At 41.7% G+C, this 17,956-nt stretch overlaps 1 protein-coding gene across 8 annotated transcripts in view; it reads right to left on the bottom strand.

The window, feature by feature from the left end:
- Positions 1-17,956, bottom strand: part of TCF3 (transcription factor 3) — a 247,019-nt gene that overhangs the window by 29,192 nt on the left and 199,871 nt on the right. For 3 of the 8 annotated variants that reach the window (XM_075863691.1, XM_075863665.1, XM_075863671.1), the window contains 9 exons: positions 16,373-16,493; positions 11,922-11,980; positions 11,667-11,745; positions 6,638-6,711; positions 6,372-6,542; positions 4,710-4,830; positions 4,355-4,514; positions 3,888-4,129; positions 65-294 (listed from right to left, as the gene is read on the bottom strand). In XM_075863691.1, the coding sequence (XP_075719806.1) occupies positions 140-294; positions 3,888-4,129; positions 4,355-4,514; positions 4,710-4,830; positions 6,372-6,542; positions 6,638-6,711; positions 11,667-11,745; positions 11,922-11,980; positions 16,373-16,493 (1,182 nt within the window). In that variant the 3' untranslated portion in view covers positions 65-139. Of the gene's footprint in view, positions 1-58; positions 295-3,887; positions 4,130-4,354; positions 4,515-4,709; positions 4,831-6,371; positions 6,543-6,637; positions 6,712-11,666; positions 11,746-11,921; positions 11,981-16,372; positions 16,494-17,956 lie in introns of those variants that run through there. The other 5 variants (XM_075863682.1, XM_075863678.1, XM_075863675.1 and 2 more) reach the window with 4 other exon arrangements.

The following is a 17,956-nucleotide window of genomic DNA, read 5'->3' on the forward strand; positions in this document are numbered from 1 at the left end:
ATGTAGGAAGAATGGAAGTTCAATTGAACATAGATACTAGGGCTGTAGTGGAGGATACCTCGCACTTGCTGCTCCAGGCTCATTATGACCTGCACGGCCTGCTGTAGGATGATGAGCTTGGTCTGGGCTTTGTCGGCTTTTAAATGCATCTGCACCATGCGGCCCAATTCCTTGAAAGCCTCATTGATGTCTCGGACGCGCACTCTCTCTCGCGCGTTGTTTGACATTCTCCTCTCACGATCTCGCATGTCCTTCTCCTCCAGAGAGCTGCCCTCCTCCTTACTGCTTCCACCGCTGCTGGACCCCAGGAAAGTGAATGGTTAAATCGGGGGAGGGTTAACTCAGGGCCCCAATAAACCTTTCATTACCAGGGGTGCCAAACTGTATATATTCTACATAGGCATTGGCATTGACACACTGTCTATGCACAGGCAAGAAAATTCACAAAAAAATAGAAAAAAACACAAAAAAAGGTTCTACTTTTAAACTTGTACAATAAGGTTTTGTGTAAACATGTAGTAACCCATTGTGGATAAAATTACTGCATACGGTGGCATTTGTGGGAGGGAAAAATAACCCATACAAACTTATTGAAAAACCGATTTGGCTACCTTTCGAAATAAGCCTGGATATTGACCAGATTTGGTCCGGGGAGGTCAGCTTAACCTAAATGGGTTAAGTGAACAATAAAATAGTTTTTAGTTTAGGGATGGTTATTAAAGGGCGTCTGTTGCAACATCTGTCCCACCCCCACATTGCTAACATCACTAAATAGGGGTAGGGTAGACACATTTAAGCATACCTATGTCAGTGATTTGGCTGAAAGAAACACTCTACAAATTAAATTTTAAACCTCATGCACCGAATATGAAGTGTCTGACATCCCGCTATAACCCCACCCCTCTGACCTTGAATGACGGGCTCTACTGTGCCTCAGCCTTATACACCATGCAATTCAAGAGCCGCCAGTCAAGAGCAGAGGGGAGAGGTTACAGCAGGAAGTCAGAAACTTCACATTCAGTGCGAGAGGATTGAGTGTTGCTTCTAGCCGGAATCGTCGACATATGTATGCTTAAACTTATCTCTCCTACTCCTATCTAGCGGTGTTGGAAGGACAAAAGCTGTGACAAAACCCCTTTAAAAACAGAACCCATCTTTTAAGTCACTTCTGTACTGCATTGTTTATTTTATTATTTTTCAATTGATGGTTTAGAAACCTATACATTATTTGTACAAATTTAAAACCAACGTTAATGCCAGATTCATGAAAAAATAAGCAATAGTAAAACTGCTGAGGGAACCTAGACATAGGTTATTTCCATACAGGCCTTTTCTGCTTTGGAAGCAGGGGAGACATATAACGCTCTATCTATATAAAAGAAACCACAGGACAGTCAACAGCACCAGGACTTCAAGACTTGATGAAAAACATTTGGTTTCATCACCAAGTAAGCCAAGTTTCAGTTCACACCTGAACCTTTCTCAAGCTTGAGAGAGATTCAGGTGTGAACCGAAACGCGGCTTACTTGGTGGTGATGAAACCAACCGTTTTTCATAAAGTCTCGAAGTCCTGGTGCGGTTGCCTGCCCTGTGGTTCCTTCTATGTTCAAGATGGGGAATGGATTCATCCTCTGGTAACATGCACATTGCTTGATATTCAGCTGGTTTAGAGTGCTGTGTTCATCTTTGTTTGGAGATAGATATATAGATCTATAAATATATCGATATCTAAAGATTATAAGTGTGTATGTATATATATATATATCTATATATATATATATATCTATATATACATACACACGCAGTATAAAAACAAATGATGTGCATAATAGGTAATAAAAAAATAGAATAAAAAGCCTAGAAACCAATAACCGTAGCAAAAGTTACTTTTACTTTGCCTGTATATAGTCAGATGTATAATGGTTCTGCCAGTAATTAGGACAAATTGAGAGTTAATGTAGGTTTTAGTTTGTCCCAGATTGGCATGGTCAGAAATGTTTTAATTGAGGTTTATGTCCTGAGCACATTTTATTTAATAAGACACTCACCGGAGTTATACAGTGAAGACTGAAAACTGTAGTTTGAAGTTCACTTATTTTGCCAAAGCTCAATGGTATAGAAAAACATTGCGCAGCACAATAAGTGTGATATGATTACTCTTCCATGCATATCTGGAGATTTATGCATTATCCTGGCTCAATAAGCCAGTGCTATAAAGAACGGATATAGTCAACTCAAGTAGCAGCAGATCCAAAATGTATTTCCCAGGAGTATGAAAAAAATAAATAAATGTCTCCCCCCTATAAGGCTGTGTATTCTAAATGATATTAAAACTAAGATATATTTTCTTTGATCAGGCACATAGAGGTGTGTGTGGGGAATTACAGTATAATAATACCATCACTGAGTAAGGTTGGTCCATAAATTTGTGTTAAAATGTGAAAGCTTGTTATTCATAGTCTATACAAATTCTACAAAATGTATCTAGAGTTTACCTTTAAGACAATACAAAATTTTAGTACAGTTCTCAGTCTTCTACTTTATAGCTCAACTATCTTTGGAATATTTATGCAACACATGAACACATAAATCATATGGTTTACCATCTTGTATAATGACTAATGCTAACGCTCTTGGCCTTCCACTTTAAAAGGTGTTCAATAGCACCCTTCCTTCCAGAGCAAAAATTAGCAACTGAGCTTATTTACTATAGATTGAAATATACATTTTGCATGTGCAAAAACAAAAAACCCTTTAACGTTTATTAACACACGCACATCAGAAATGAATTGGGCAGTCCCAATTTGCCACTGAATTTAAACAGAGCTGGTGCAGCAAGTAACAAGGGGCAGTACCTGTACTGCTGATTTTAGGGTTTCCTCTCATCATCTCAGAGGAGCATTAAGTGCGAAGCCAGTGGGACAAGGAGTGTGTGTTGGTGGTGGGGAGAAGGGGGTTGGAGAACTGTCTGTGAAGGTAGGAAGTGGTAGTTTTCGGAAAAGGAAATGGTAGGAGAAAAGATGAAGTATAGAAAATAACAAATAATGATGTATTTCAATGCATTTTAGAACTGATACACAGAGCTAAGAACAGACAAATTTTATGCGCTAATTTTGAATGAGTTGTTGGAATAGCAGAGGTAGCATCCATAAACCTCACCAAGAAAAAGATAGATTCTGGAAAAAAGAAATTCTGCAGAGAAAGGGAAGCATTACCTTAAAGACAAAAAAGCATGCACAGCCAATAACGTGCACGCTCACATACACACACTGTAAAAACACATGCCAATAGTGCAGTAATCATAATAAAACAGGAGAACAAAAAAACACTACCATCTGTGGCCTACTTAAAACAAATTTTTATTTTGCATTTATTAAGAGCTTTGTTGAGGGCGATGGATGGAGGGTCTCATTTGTTTGTGCATTATAATAATTCACATTATACATTTTAGGGTGTTACTGCACAAAGTCTATATAGTCTATGTTTACACAAAAGTATGTCATACTGCTAGATGGAGAGAGGGCATTTCTTTGTTAACATATACTTCTTTGCTAGCTCACCTCCACCTCTAAATCTAGGGAAAGGTGATACAGCCTTTAGGTTTAATGCAAAATTCCAGCTGTCCCGACAACCCATTCCCTAAACACCCAAAGAAATCAAAAGAAGGGAAAACAAATAAAAAAAAAAAAAAGCAAAAAAGGAAGGTCACATTAGCAAGCAGAGAGTGGGGCAGTAGGAGAATATACATGTACTGTTCAGAGACAACAGAATAAAGCAAAGAAGAAAATACATGTATATCTCTGGGGTGAAAGATATAAAAGGGAGGACGGGTTAAGGAAAAACAGACAGATCTGTACCCCACCACGCTTCCATCAAGTCCCACTTACCTCGCACTTGTTGCTCCAAACTGAGGATGACAGATACTGCCTGGTGCAGTATCAAGAGCTTGGTCTGTGGCTTCTCACTGTTAAGGTGCAGCTGGCACATCCGCCCCAGCTCTTTAAATGCCTCGTTAATATCTCGCACACGAAGACGTTCTCTAGCATTGTTGGCCACTCGCCTTTCCTTTTCACGCTCAGCTTTTTGCTCTGGGGGAAGGTTATCATCCTCATCATCATCTTCGTCTTGACTAAAGGGAAAAGGCAGTCAAGATAATTGCATATTTTAATAAGGCTTGGGGCTAGACAGGTAAATCTGTTAATATAAATAAAAGTTAATCCCATTAAAAGAGAGCACTATTAAGTTCTTCTACTGAACAGCAATACCATAGACATATCACTTATTAGTAGAGGGCTTAAAGAAAAGCATCCTAATGCTCACTACCATATTAAACCTTCCCAGAAATTACAGAGACCTGTTTATTGAGCAGCGTGTCCGACTTCTTTGAGATTTAGATTCCTTCTTCTCATCATCTGATAGATCGCCCACTGACCTATTTTCTTCATCCTCTTTATTTTCCCGTTTAATGTCTGCTGCACCAGTTGACACAACTGTCCTGCCCAGTCCTGGAAGTCCTGGGATAGAAAAGAGATTGTCATTACCGAAATTACTGTAATAGAAGGCCACTATTTATTTTTATTTAGGAGAACATAAAAGCTACCAAACGTTAGAGGATTAAGAATAGAGATGTAGAGTAACATAATTCTAGTAGAAAGGATTCAATAGCTATTTTTTGTTTCCTTTTTGTTTCTTACATTTTCAATACTTACCAGTGAAGGAGTCTGTTTGTCGGGTCAAGTCAGACAAAGATCCAGGCTGTGTTGAAAGAGCAACAGGGTTGTGAAGCAAATTTGGAGCATTTGGTAGACCATCCTCTGTTTGTGATGTCACCTAGTAGAAAGTAAAGGCAAATTGTAGTTAGTGACTATGGATAAAAAGTATAATTATGCTCTATAGGAAACTGCATTGACAAGCATTATTTCAGTTATTGCATATAGGATTTTCAACAAACATAAAACATGCTGTAAATACACTCAACAACAATGAAATTGCAACACCACTAAAGTTTTGGAACCGTGGAAATCACAAGATTGATAGACATGTTAATGATATGCAAATGAAAAAAAAAATGGAAACAAAATATTCCAAACATCTTGATTTATTCATTATCTAGTATGAGCGCCACTCGTAGAAATACACGCACTTACACGATTTGGCATGCTATCAATGAGGTTATTAATGGTTGTCTGAGGAATGTTATGTCACGCTGAATGTACTTGGGCACGCAAATCATCAAGATTGGCTGCTGGCAGCTCCCTTTGCAATTGCCAACCGACGTTCCAGATGTCCTCGATTTGAGACAAGTCCGGAGACACTGCAGGCCATGGTAGCACGTTTAGACCCTGAAGGCTGCTCACAGAAGACCAAGCAGCCTGGCGCTGTCCTGTTGAAGAACGGCTTCTGGGACGCTGGAGAAATGGCTCCACTGGTTCCAGAACCAAATCAATGTAACACTGAGCTGTTCGTGTCCCTGAAATAAAGACTAGATGGGTCCGGCTACCATACATTGTCACCCCACACCATAATACCGGGAGTAGGACCGTTGTGACATAATCCCTTGTGAAGGCCTTTTTATGGCATTGCACACGTGATCTCCAGAACAATCTCCGGCTATGATTGCGTCCGAAACAAAAGTGTGACTCATCACTGAAGAGGATAGACCTCTATTCTAGCCTCCATTGCCATCTTGCACCATGATAGCCATTGAGAGTGGTGGTGTGTGGTCAATGGAACACCTGTATCTGGACGCCCGGCTCGTAGCACAATGAAGTGCAAACGCCTTCTGATGATTTGTGGCGACACTGCTTGCCGCCCTAGGCTTGGAATGTGATTTCCAATTACACTTGCAGTACAGAATGGATCACTCCGCGCCATTCTTCCAATCAGACTATTCGTCCGTGCAGATGTTCGCCTCCGCGCACCTCTTGCGGTCATTACGGTTTGTTGTTGTTCTCTGAACCTCCGGGACACGCAACGTTGAACAGTGCTGACATCTCGGCCAAAGTACGTAACATACTGCCGGAGTGATAAATTAAGGCTTCTCAGTTCAAATATGCTGTCCCTCTCCATTTGCGACAAGTGGCGATAACTGGCACGTCGACGAACCAGAGGCATCGCACAATCATCCCACCCCACTTGATCAGATTTTTGAGGTTTCATGGGGTTTAAAAGACTTTACATTCAATCTGGCTTTTATGCCCCTCCCACATGCCACAGATTGGAGATAGGTGCTTGAAAATGTGATCATTTGCAGATCTTAGCGACACCTACTACTTCCTTGATTTGTATAACCTTACAGCTTGCCCTCGTTGGTGTTGCAATTTCAATGTTGAGGATGGTAGTTTTTAAGGGCAATGTCTACAAATACTTACCATAGAGTGTCTATTTGCCAAGGAGAGAACTGCAGCAGGAAAGTTAGCTCCAAGTACTCCTGCAGCTGTTCCCAAGAGTGTATGAAGATCTTCATGGTTCCCAGTCTGCCCTACGGCATGACTCCTTAACACATGTATGGCTTCATCAAGACGATCTTCCATTTTGTTCTGCTGTAGGTGGGGGAAAACAGGGTACAGAAGTGTGTCAGTTTTTTTTTTTAACTTACTGAACTGCATTAGTTGAATGCAACAATCTATCTACTTACTAATGTGTGTAGTGTTCCCTCATAACTAGGTGACAGCGCTCCAGGGCCAGTAGCTCTAGGCCACTGTCCTGTTCCTAAAGAGAACATGAAAATACAAAAATAATTTGGTCAGAGAAATTAAAATTGCATAGCTTTACTCAGTTCCTTATGTACCCCTATAATATTAGTAAGTACATTTGGAAAGTTACAGTTAGTACGGTAGAAAAAAAAGACATGTACATCAAGTTTAACCAAGGGATGGGAAAACGGAAGGGAAAAATTTCTACACATAGGAGTGAATATTTTTTTTGTTCTAGGAAATTATCTAACCCTTTTTTAAAGCCAACTACTGTCCCTGCTGTGACCAGCTCCTGGGGTAGACTGTTCCATAGATTCACAGTTCTCATAGTAAAAATGCTTGTCGCCTTTGCAAATTGAACCTTTTTTTCTCCAGACGGAGGGAGTGCCCCCTTGTTTTTTGAGGGAGTTTTACATGGAACAGGATGTCACCATATTTTTTATATGTGTCATTAATATATTTATATAAGTTAATCATGTCCCCCCACAGTCGTCTTTTTTCAAGGCTAAATAGGTTTAATTCTTTTAATCTTTCCTCATAACTTAGATTCTCCATGCCCCTTATTAGCTTTGTTGCTCTTCTTTGTATTTTTTCCTACTCCAGGGCATCCTTTCTATGAACTGGAGCCCAGAATTGAACTGCATATTCTAGATGAGGCCTCACTAATGCTTTTTAAAGTGGCAATATTATATCCCTGTCCCGCGAGTCCATGTCTCTTTTAATAGAGGACAATATCTTGCTGGCCTTAGGAGCAGCTGATTGACATTGCATGCTGTTATTTAGTTTATGATTTACAAGTACACCCAGATCGTTCTCAAAAAGTGACTCCCCAGTGTAGCTCCCCCTAGGACATATGATGCATGCAGGTTGTTGGTACCCAGATTTATGGTACTTTACATTTATCTACATTAAACTTAATTTGCCAAGTGGACGCCCAAACACTTAGTGTGTTCAAATCAATTTACGAACGTCTTCCATAGACTGAACAATACTACATAGCTTGGGGTCATCTGCAAAAATAGAACAATAGTGCTATTAATCCCATCCCCTAAATCATTAATAAATAAACTGAATAATAGTGGTCCCAGCACTGAACCATGGGGTACACCACTTATAACCGGGGACCATTCAGAGTAGGAATCATTAACCACAACTCTCTGGATATGGTCCTTGAGCCAATTCTCAATCCAATTACAAAGTATACTTTCTAAACCTAGTCCTTAATTTACCCATTAGACGTCTAGACAGTGTCAAATGCCTTTGCAAAGTCAAAAAACACTATATCCACAGCAGCCCCTCTGTCTAAGCTTCTGCTCACCTCTTCATAAAAACAAATCAGGTTGGTTTGACAAACTCGGTCCTTATAAACTCTGTGCTGACTCACTTATAATACTATTTTTGTCACATAATTCTGTATATAGTCCCTCAAACATTTCCCCCACGATGGATGTTAAGCCTACTGGTCTTTAATTACCCGGGGAAGACCTAGAACCCCTTTTTGAAAATAGTCACATTTGCCCTGCGCCAGTCCCTTGGTACTATACTAGTCACTAGAGAATCTCTAAATATTATGAAGAGGGGGACAGAAATAACTGAACTAAGCTCTTTAAGAACTCTAGGGTGTAACCCATCTGGTCCCGGGGCCTTGTGTACATTTATTTTTATTTAACTTAGCTTAGACCATATCTACATTCAGCCAACTCAGTATATCAACTGATATATTCAGAGCACTGGCTACATCAGCTGCTCTTTCTTATGTTGTTTATACAGAGCTAAAGTACCATATTAGTAACTCTGCCTTCTCTTGATCCCCTGTGACCTACTCCCCATTACCATTATTTAGGGGCCCTAAATTTTCCATTTCCATTACTTGAAGAATTTTTTGGGATTTGTTTTTCTATCATTGGCCACCTACCTTTCAATTGGTATTTTCGCTGATTTTATTAAGCTCTTTATAATTTACAAAGGCTACAGCGGTTCCCTCAGATTTGTATTTTTCAAATGCCTTTTTTTTGTCATATATTGCCCTTTTTACAGAAGGTGTAAGCCATGTGGGGTTTAATTTGAGTCGTTTATACTTGTTACCTATAGGAATAAGGTTTGCACTACAATTACCCAAAGTATCTCCTAATTTCTTAAAAGTTAAATAAAGCCTCTGAAAATATGAAGTTTTATGGTGACTGGTCTTTAACCTCTTGGCAATGTGTGAGGTTTCTGTAGGTCGCAACCGCCAAGGAAGGATATGGAACGTACTCACAGGCTGTGCCCGCACTACAAAGGCTCTATGTTACCCGTGTAGGCTGGTAACATACAGCCACGAAGACCGTATGTTACGGCCGACACCTAATTGCAATAGCTGGGATCGTAGATAACGCCGATCCCAGACGTTTAACTACTTAGAAAGAGGGTAGCGCCTCCCTCCATCAGCTTTCTTGCCAGCACCCTACTCCCTCCCCCTTGGGAAGTGATTGTTGTCATAGTAGCATGGGGGCCTAATGAAGGCCCCCAGGTCTGCCATATTTCTGCTCTTAAGTCCTGAGGCAGGGATAAGGGGTAAATAGTCCCCTAATAGCAAAACGGAATTATAACACACATAAATCGTTGTATCCAAAATGTAGATAGATCTTGTATTACGGTGAACATGTATAAATAGACCCTTGATCAATGCTCATGAATAAAGGTGATGAAAAAATTTAATTCCTTCCCGACATCCGCCATATAAATACAGCATTGGTCAGAAGGGAAAGTATGGCGAGGGCTCACGGACTGAGCCCGCCTAATAAGTTGCACGTGTCGGCTGTATGTCAATAGCGACTGCGACATCTAAGCTAATGGTTGTTACGGAAGCCTGGGGGCCTAATTAAGACCTCCAGGTCTGCTATCTTTGTTCTCCTATTTATAATAGATTTTACTATTATAAAGTTATAATGGCTTCTGGGGAAAAGAAGAAAAGTTATGTAATTTTTTTTTAAATATAACTGGTATCACCACGCCTGTTAACAGTCCAAAGTATTACAATACAACACTACTTTACCCGAACACAGTAAAAGAAATGGAATCAAAAGTGATCAAAAAGTCTTGTATCCCTAAATAGTACCAATAAAAACTACAAATCGCCCCGCTTAAAACACAAGCACCCACACTGCTCAATTGGCGGAAAAGTGGGAAGTAAAAACCAAAAAATGGCTGTGTAGGGAAGGGGTTAATGAAAGAGAAGTAAACAACTGCGTTCATGTGTAGCTTTAAGCCATTCCCGCCCCTTGACGAGAAAAAAAAAAAAAAAAAAAAAGAGTCCTTCATAAAGCTCAAATTAATGAAAAAAAAGTTACGGCTCTCAGAATGTGGTGACACAAAACTATTTATTTTAGGCTATGTTCACACGGAGTATTTTGGGGGAGGAATATCTGCCTCAAAATTCAGTTTGGAACTTTGAGGCAGATATTCCTCTCCATGCACGCCGATTTTCGCGGCAATTATCGCGCCGTTTTTCGCCCGCGGCCATTGAGCGCCGCGGGCATAAAACAGCGAGAAATACGCTTTCTCCTGCCTCCCATTGAAGTCAATGGGAGGTCGGAGGCGGAAGCGCCCGAAGATAGGGCATGTCGCTTCTTTTTCCCGCGAGGCAGTTTTACTGCTCGCGGGAAAAAGACGCCGACGCCTCCCATTGAAATCAATGGGAGGCGTTCTCGGGCCGTTTCTGCCGAGTTTTGCGACGCGGTTTCCGCGTCAAAAAACTCGGCAAAATACCCCGTGTGAACATAGCCTAACAAAGTTTTTTTCTTTGTACAAGTAGTGAAACCATAATTTTGGTATCACCGTAATCGTATTGAGCCGCAGCATAAGTTAAATTGTCGTTTTTACCAGCACGGTGAGAGACGTAAAAGCGAAACCCAAAGAACAATGAAGGAATTGCAGTTTTTTCCAATTCCACCCCAAAATATATGGCAATAGAAACTACAACTCCCACCGCAAAAAATAAGCCCTCACACCACTCTATTGTCTGAAAAAATGATAAAGTTATGGCTCTCGGGACACATTCCGGTGATGGCCGTGTATTACCCGGCCACATAGACACGACAGGGTTTCCTGACCGGGTGCCGGCCGTTCATAAATCGGCCGGCACCCGGCTGCATTAGGAATAATAGACCCCCTAATGGGGCTATTCACATGACCGATTTTTTGACGGCCGGGAAAACCGTCCGTCAAAAAATAGGACATGCTCTATTTTCGGCCGGGTACCCCCATAGAAGTCTATGGGGCCGGGTAATACACGGCCATCACCGGAATGTGTCCCGAGTGATGGCCGGGTTTTCCGTCGCTTGCGCTCTATCTCCTCCTCCTCACAGCGCAGAGTGCATGTGAGGAGGAGTTGATGCCATTCGGACTAATGGCTGTACGCTGTACACTGTGTGGCAGGGCCGGGGTGTACAGCAGGTGGAAGGGAGCACTGCGCTGGCTCCCTTCCCCTGCTTGTTTTAAAAGCGCCCTGGCCCGGCGACACCTTCCATGGCGGCTGTAGCGACGCCACTATAGCAGAGCAGGGAGGTATCTCCCCGCTCTGCTATGTGCTAGCCCCACTTTAGCTCCTTGAAGAAGCGGAATCCCTGTGTTTTCGGGGATTCCGCTCCTGGACAGAGCGCTTGATGTCTCTGTCCATATCTGGGCAGTGACATCAGGGGAAACTCCTGAAGCGGAATCCCCAAACACATGGGGTTTCCCCTTCAGGAGTTGCCGCTGATGTCACTGTCCAGATCTGCCCGGCCCGGAACGGATGTAAAACTTTATGCAAACCGGCCATGCAAAATGGCCGATTTTATCGGCCGACACTCGGGCTCGGGCGGGACCCTGTCGTGTGAACCCAGCCTTAGAGATCTTCTGATGTGTACTTAGGTCAATTATGCTTTGGTGACACGTCTGTTTAGCAACACTATTCTGCATGTAGAAATAAAAACCAACTCCTTGATTACATACCCGTTAGTCCCTGAGGTGACCCCACAGGTGTAGACGGACTGGAGGAAAAGTTTGCACTGGAATGATCTGGAGAATAAATCTACCAATAAAAAGACAAAAGTTAACAAGATATGCATCTTTCAACCAGTGTGCTCGTACAATACTCATATCAATAATATCCCATCAATATGTGCATAATTCAGTGCCTATACAAAACGAAATACTATAATGAAGTACTTTATATTATAAAAACAAAACAAAACAAAACACACTTACAGAAGCTAATGCTTTTCCTAGTGCATCCCCTGAGCTCCCAGTTGCAGAGCCTCTGTTGCCTACAGGTAAAATAAAAATTTTGGAATTTATGTATTTTTGTATTTAAATCAGACAAAAAAAACACACAAGCACTGTCATGGAAAGTTATAAAAATGTCTTCGGCTTTCCTTCCAAATGTGTCACATTTTCAGTACTGGCTTAATAGTCCAAGAATTTGGATCAAATGTTATATCTTGTGGTGCTCACATGAAACCTTGAAGTGAATATCTGCCCCGAAAACCCATGCATAGACATACATTTTCCGGCTTCATTCCGAATCATGGTCGCTGATAAAGGGACAGGTGAGCCAACACGCCCATCAGCAGTCTTTATTGAAAAACACTGTGCATGGGAAACCAGGCATTGCTGTGCATAGTTTTTTCAATGGAGGCTGCTGATGGACGTGTCGGGTCTATATCAGCTGCCACGATTAGGACTGGAACGCCGTAAAGTCTAGGAAAGACTGTACTAAACAAGAAGGCGAGTTTATAAATGAACACATCGGTGCTCATCTGTTAAAAAAAATTGGTTCGGAAGCAATAGATTCAGCAATAGATCTGCTCCTTAATCCCTTAACGACTGCCCACCGTCTTTTGACGTCAGGCGGTGCAAGTGCTTAGCTTACAGCGACGTCTTTTGACATCGCTGTAGAAGAGGCTGATGAAAGCTCCTGTGTATCTAACTGCTCCTGATCTTCGAGAAGACAGCTGAAGTCAGAAAACATTCGGACCCCAGCTGTTTAACCCTTTGATCGCCGCGGTCCGTGACTGCCGCAAGATCGAAGGGAACTCTCTTCTATGATCGCGTCGCTGGAATCCAGACCTAGAACCTAGAAAGGACCCCAGGGCTGTCTGTTCAGTTTGCCTGCTGTTAGGGCACACTATGTGCTGCCCGATCAGCAGCCTGTGTCATAGTGACACAGTGTAATGTATTAGCATACAGGAGTATGCTAATACATTACAAGTAAAAAATTAAATTATAAACTAACCCCTTAATGGGATTAAAAAAAAAGTAACAAAAAATAAATAATAAAAAAAGGCCAAAAAAAGTCATTATTTTGCATAAAATATATTTTATTGCCCCTACACTAAATAAAACAAAAAACTTACAGATATTAGGTATCTAAACGACCGTAATAACCTGAAGAATTAATCTAATGGGTTATTTAACGTGAAACGGGAACGGAATAAAAAGCAAACAAGAAAAATGATGCGGAGAATCCCTTTCTCCTACATTCACGCCGTAAAAAACATTTTTTTTCTACCTCCAAAGTGTGAAAAAAAATAATACAGTTTCTCCCGCATAAAACAAGGCCTCATCAATGAAAAAATAAAAAAAAGTTATGGCTGTTGAAATGCAGAGAGGTAAAAACTGAATAATGTAGCTTGTCATTAAAGAGGCTCTGTCGCCACATTATAAGTGCCCTATCTCCTACATAATCTGATCGGCGCTGTAATGTAGATAACAACTGTGTTTTTTATTTTGAAAAACGATCATTTTTTTACAAAGTTATGAACAATTTTAGATTTATGCTAATTTGTTTCTTAATAGTCAACTGGGTGTGTTTTTACTTTTTACCAACTGGGCGTTGTAAAGAGAAGTGTATGACGCTGACCAATCAGCAGTGGCGTAGCTATAGGGGTCGCAGCGGTCGCAATTGCGACCGGGCCCCAAAGCCAGGGGGCCCGCGGCCCCCCGCACATCAATAAAAAGTTACTATAGTAACTGGGGCCGCGGGCCCGTTACTATAGTAACTACAGTACTTCCCTCCCTGCTTCCGGAGCGTAGCGGAGGTCCTGACGTCACAGCGCTGTGCGCAGCGCATGAGGTCACAACGCTATGCGCCACGCACAGCATCCTGATCCCGGATAGAGTCAGGACATCCGCTGCGGTAGAAGAGGAGGGTAAGATTAATATCCCTGTCTGTTGAAGTTGATTGGCGGGGTCCGTCTCCTGGGACCAGCCAATCAGATGTTTTGAAGGGGCCGCAGTGCTCGTACTACAGCTACTCCCCCTTCATTCCAGTCACTTGTTCACACTGTGAATCCGTGTCAGCGATTCAGTGTGAGCGAATAAGTGAAATTAAGGGGAAGCAGCTGTCGTACGAACGCTGCGGCCCCTTCAAAACCGCTGATTGGCGGGTCCCGGGTGACGGACTCCGAACCATCAGCTATTGATGGCCTATCCTAAGGATAGGCCATCAATGTTTAGGGACTGGACAACCCCTTTAAGCCTACAATGTAGCAGGCTTAGAGGGCCCATGAGACAGGATCACAGATTGTGTGATGATATCTGCTGGGCCCTGTATCTAAGCCAATCACATGGTAGGCTTAGATAAATGGCCCATGTGTGATCCTGTCTGATGGGCCCTGTATATAAGCTTACTACACGGTAGGCTTATATACAGGGCCCCAGCAGGCCGCAATCTTATACTGTATAACATTACTGTCTGCTGGGGTCCTGTATCTAAGCATCTTACATAACCTCATGGAAAGCTTATATACAGGGCCCATATGTGAAATGGTCTGCTGGACCCTGTATCTAAGCCTACCTTGACAGACAGTATCACACATGGGCCCTGCATCTAAGCCTACCACGTGTGTTACTAATCGTTTTTGTTGTGAGTGGTTTTTTTACAGGTTCGGTCGTTGGACTACGTCGGATTCAAGGACTACTTAGATGACGGCTTTTTTTATCATCAATAAAATGGTTAATGAGGGTTGTGCGTTTTTTTTTTTATTTCAATGAAATATTTTTTCTAGATCTTTGTGTTTTTTTTTTTTTAAACTATATTACTACCGCCTTAGTAATGGCCGCTGGCTGAGTGACAGCATCCATTACTAAGGCAGGGCTTAGTGTTAGCCGATGCAGAGGCGAACACTAACCCCCATTATTACCCCGGTACCCACCGCCACCAGGGGTGTTGGGAAGAGCCGGTTAGGATCCAGTACCTAACCATCTGTATCGATGGTCGGCCAACGGGGCGGCTTATCAGGCTGGGACAGGCCAGAAACAGCAGGCCTTCCCACCCTGGTAATGCTAGGCTGCTGCTTTATTGTATCTGGCTGGTTATGAAAAATGGGGAGACCCCACGTCATTTTAATAAAATAAAAATAATTGGAAAGAATGATGTGGGGGCCCGCCCCCCCAATTTTCATAACCAGCCAGATACAACATAGCAGCAGCAGCCTAGCATTATCAGGGTGGGTAGGACTGCTGTTTTTGGCCTTCCCCAGCCTTATACCAGCCTGCGGCCGCCCCGGTGCCAGCCATCACTACAGATGGTCGGGTACTGGATCGATCGTACCCGGCCCTTCCCGGCACCCCTGGTGGCGGTGGGTACCGGGGTAATAATTGGGGTTAGTGTTAGCCTCTGCACCAGCATAACATTAAGCCCCGCCTTCGTAATGGAGGTTGTAAATCAGCCAGCAGCTATTACTAAGGCAGTAATAAAGTTTAAAAAAAATACAAGGACATAGAAAAAATAGTTTATTGAAATAAAAAAAAAAAAAAACACAACCCTCATTAACCATTTTATTGAGAATAAAAAAACGCTGTCATTGAAACAGTCCTCAAGTCCGACGTAGTCCAACGATCAAACCTGTAAAAAAACACAAGAAAATAATTAGTAACACATAAAAAAGCAAAACAATTATTATTCTTGCCTTTCCTGGGTCCAGCGCTGGAGCCGCAATGTCAGCGAGCTGGGCCCTAGATCTAATCCTATCATGTGTGATACTGTCTGCGGAGCTGTGTATCTAATCCAATCATGTGTGATACTGTCTGCTGAGCCACTGTATCTAATCCTACCCATAGTTTACCCAAACTTTGCAGGGGGGGGGGGCAATAAGAACTTTTGCATCGGGGCCCATGAGCCTTTAGCTGCGCCCCTGCCAATCAGTGTCATACACTTCTCATTGTTCCAGCCCAGCTTCTTTCACTGCACAGCATGATTGTACACAGTGTGATTGTGCAGTGAAAGAAGCTGGGCTGGAACAATGAGAAGTGTATGACGCTGATTGGTCAGAGTCATACACTTCTCTTCACAACGCCCAGTTGGTAAAAAGTAAAAACAGATGTCTATTAAGAAACGAATTAGCATAAATCTACAATTGTTTATAACTTTTTGTCAAAAATGATCGTTTTTCAAAATAAAAACACACTTATCTACATTACAGCGCCGATCAGATTATGTAGGAGATAGGGCACTTATAATCTGGTGACAGAGTCTCTTTAAGGGGTTAATGATATGAGATACAATTACCAGACAAGTGCTATTCATTTGAAATTTAAAAACTTTTTCCAAATGTTACTAGTGGAGATGCACATTGGGATCACAAGTGTTATGATTATTCTTAAATAATGTCTTTACTTCTCCCAAAGACATTGTTTAGTTTTAAATACATACATACCTATGATGGTATCCCCACTACTGATGGGAGGTGTGTGACTTGAGACTCCATACTGTGCAGAAGCAGAAGGAAAACTTGAGGAAACAGCAGGGTTCACCTCACTGGAATGCATCTGGAAACCCTGAGAAGAACAGGAAAGAAAAAAACTGTTCGGGTATGTTCCCCATAGAGTTTTTTGCATGCAGAAAAATATGCCTCAAAGGCAGATTTTGACCCGCCTGCACTTCCCCTGAGGCATTTTTCGCTGTGTTTTTTTGGCCGCAGCCATTGAGCACCGTGGGCATAAAACGCAGTGAAGAACGCTTTCTCTGCCTCCCATTGAATTCAACAGGATGCCAGAGAGTGAAATGCAGGAAGAAATGACGCTTTTTATTTCCTGCGAGTGTTATTTGGCGCAGTTCCGTGTCAAAAACAGCGCCAAAAAACTCCATGTGAACTGGGCCTTACACTGCATATACAAAAAAGGTCAACGTTATCCAAAATATCTTCAGCTAATTTTTTTTTAATGGTTAATAAATAGCGGATAGCTACCCAATATTGGTTCGGCCTAAAAAGTTAGAACATATAAAGTGCTCACACTTTGTAATATACATTAAGTTAACCTTCTGCTGCTAAGCGTGCTACAGAGAAGTGAAGGACAGATGCACGGCATGTAGAACTATTTATTAATAATACATTAGTCCTTTAATACATGGTGAAAGCCTTGTATATTTCAGTCTCAAAATCCTTAATAAAAAAAAAACACGTTAACACACCAAGGCCTTCACACGACAGTGCAAAACGTCCGTGTGACTACAGTCACACGGCCGTTTTCAGAATAATGATGTTCTATGGGTGTATTCCCATGGCTTTATTTTAACGGCCCGTGAATAATGGCCGTCAAAAACATAGAACCTGTCCTATTTTTGGCAGTTTTCACGGCCCGACGGCCCCCATAGAAATCAATGGATACGTTTTTAAAGGCTGTCAATACATGTAACAACCGTTAACCCCTTAGTGACCAGCCCATATTAGGCCCTAATGACCAAGTATTTTATTTGTTTTTCTATAGTCGCATTCAAAGAGCTATAACGTTTTTATTTTTTCGTCTACATAGCTGTATGAGGACTTGTTTTTTGCGGGATTAGTTGTACTTTTTAATAGCACCATTTTAGGGTACATATAATTTTTTATTAACTTTTATTAACTTTTTTTGGGGGGGGGGGATTATAAAAAAAAAATGAAATTCTGCCATTGTTCTATGCGGTTTTAAATTGACGCCGTTCACTGTGCGGCGTAAATAACAGGTTACCTTTATTCTATGGGTCGGTACGATTACGGCGATAACACATATGTAGAGGTTTTTTATGTTTTACGACTTTTGCACAATAAAAACACTTTTGAACTAAAATAATTTGTTTTTTGCATCGTTGCATTCCAAGAGCCGTAACTTTTTTATTTTTCCATCAATGTAGTGATTTTTTGGACTTGTTTTCTGCGGGACGAGACGTAGTTTTGATTGGTACTGTTTTGGGGTGTATGGGACTTTTTGATTCATTTTTATTATGACTTTTTTGGGGGGCAATGGAAAAAAATTGCAATTTC

Source organism: Rhinoderma darwinii, chromosome 1, assembly GCF_050947455.1.
Source record: "Rhinoderma darwinii isolate aRhiDar2 chromosome 1, aRhiDar2.hap1, whole genome shotgun sequence".
Classification (NCBI taxonomy): Eukaryota; Metazoa; Chordata; class Amphibia; order Anura; family Rhinodermatidae; genus Rhinoderma; species Rhinoderma darwinii.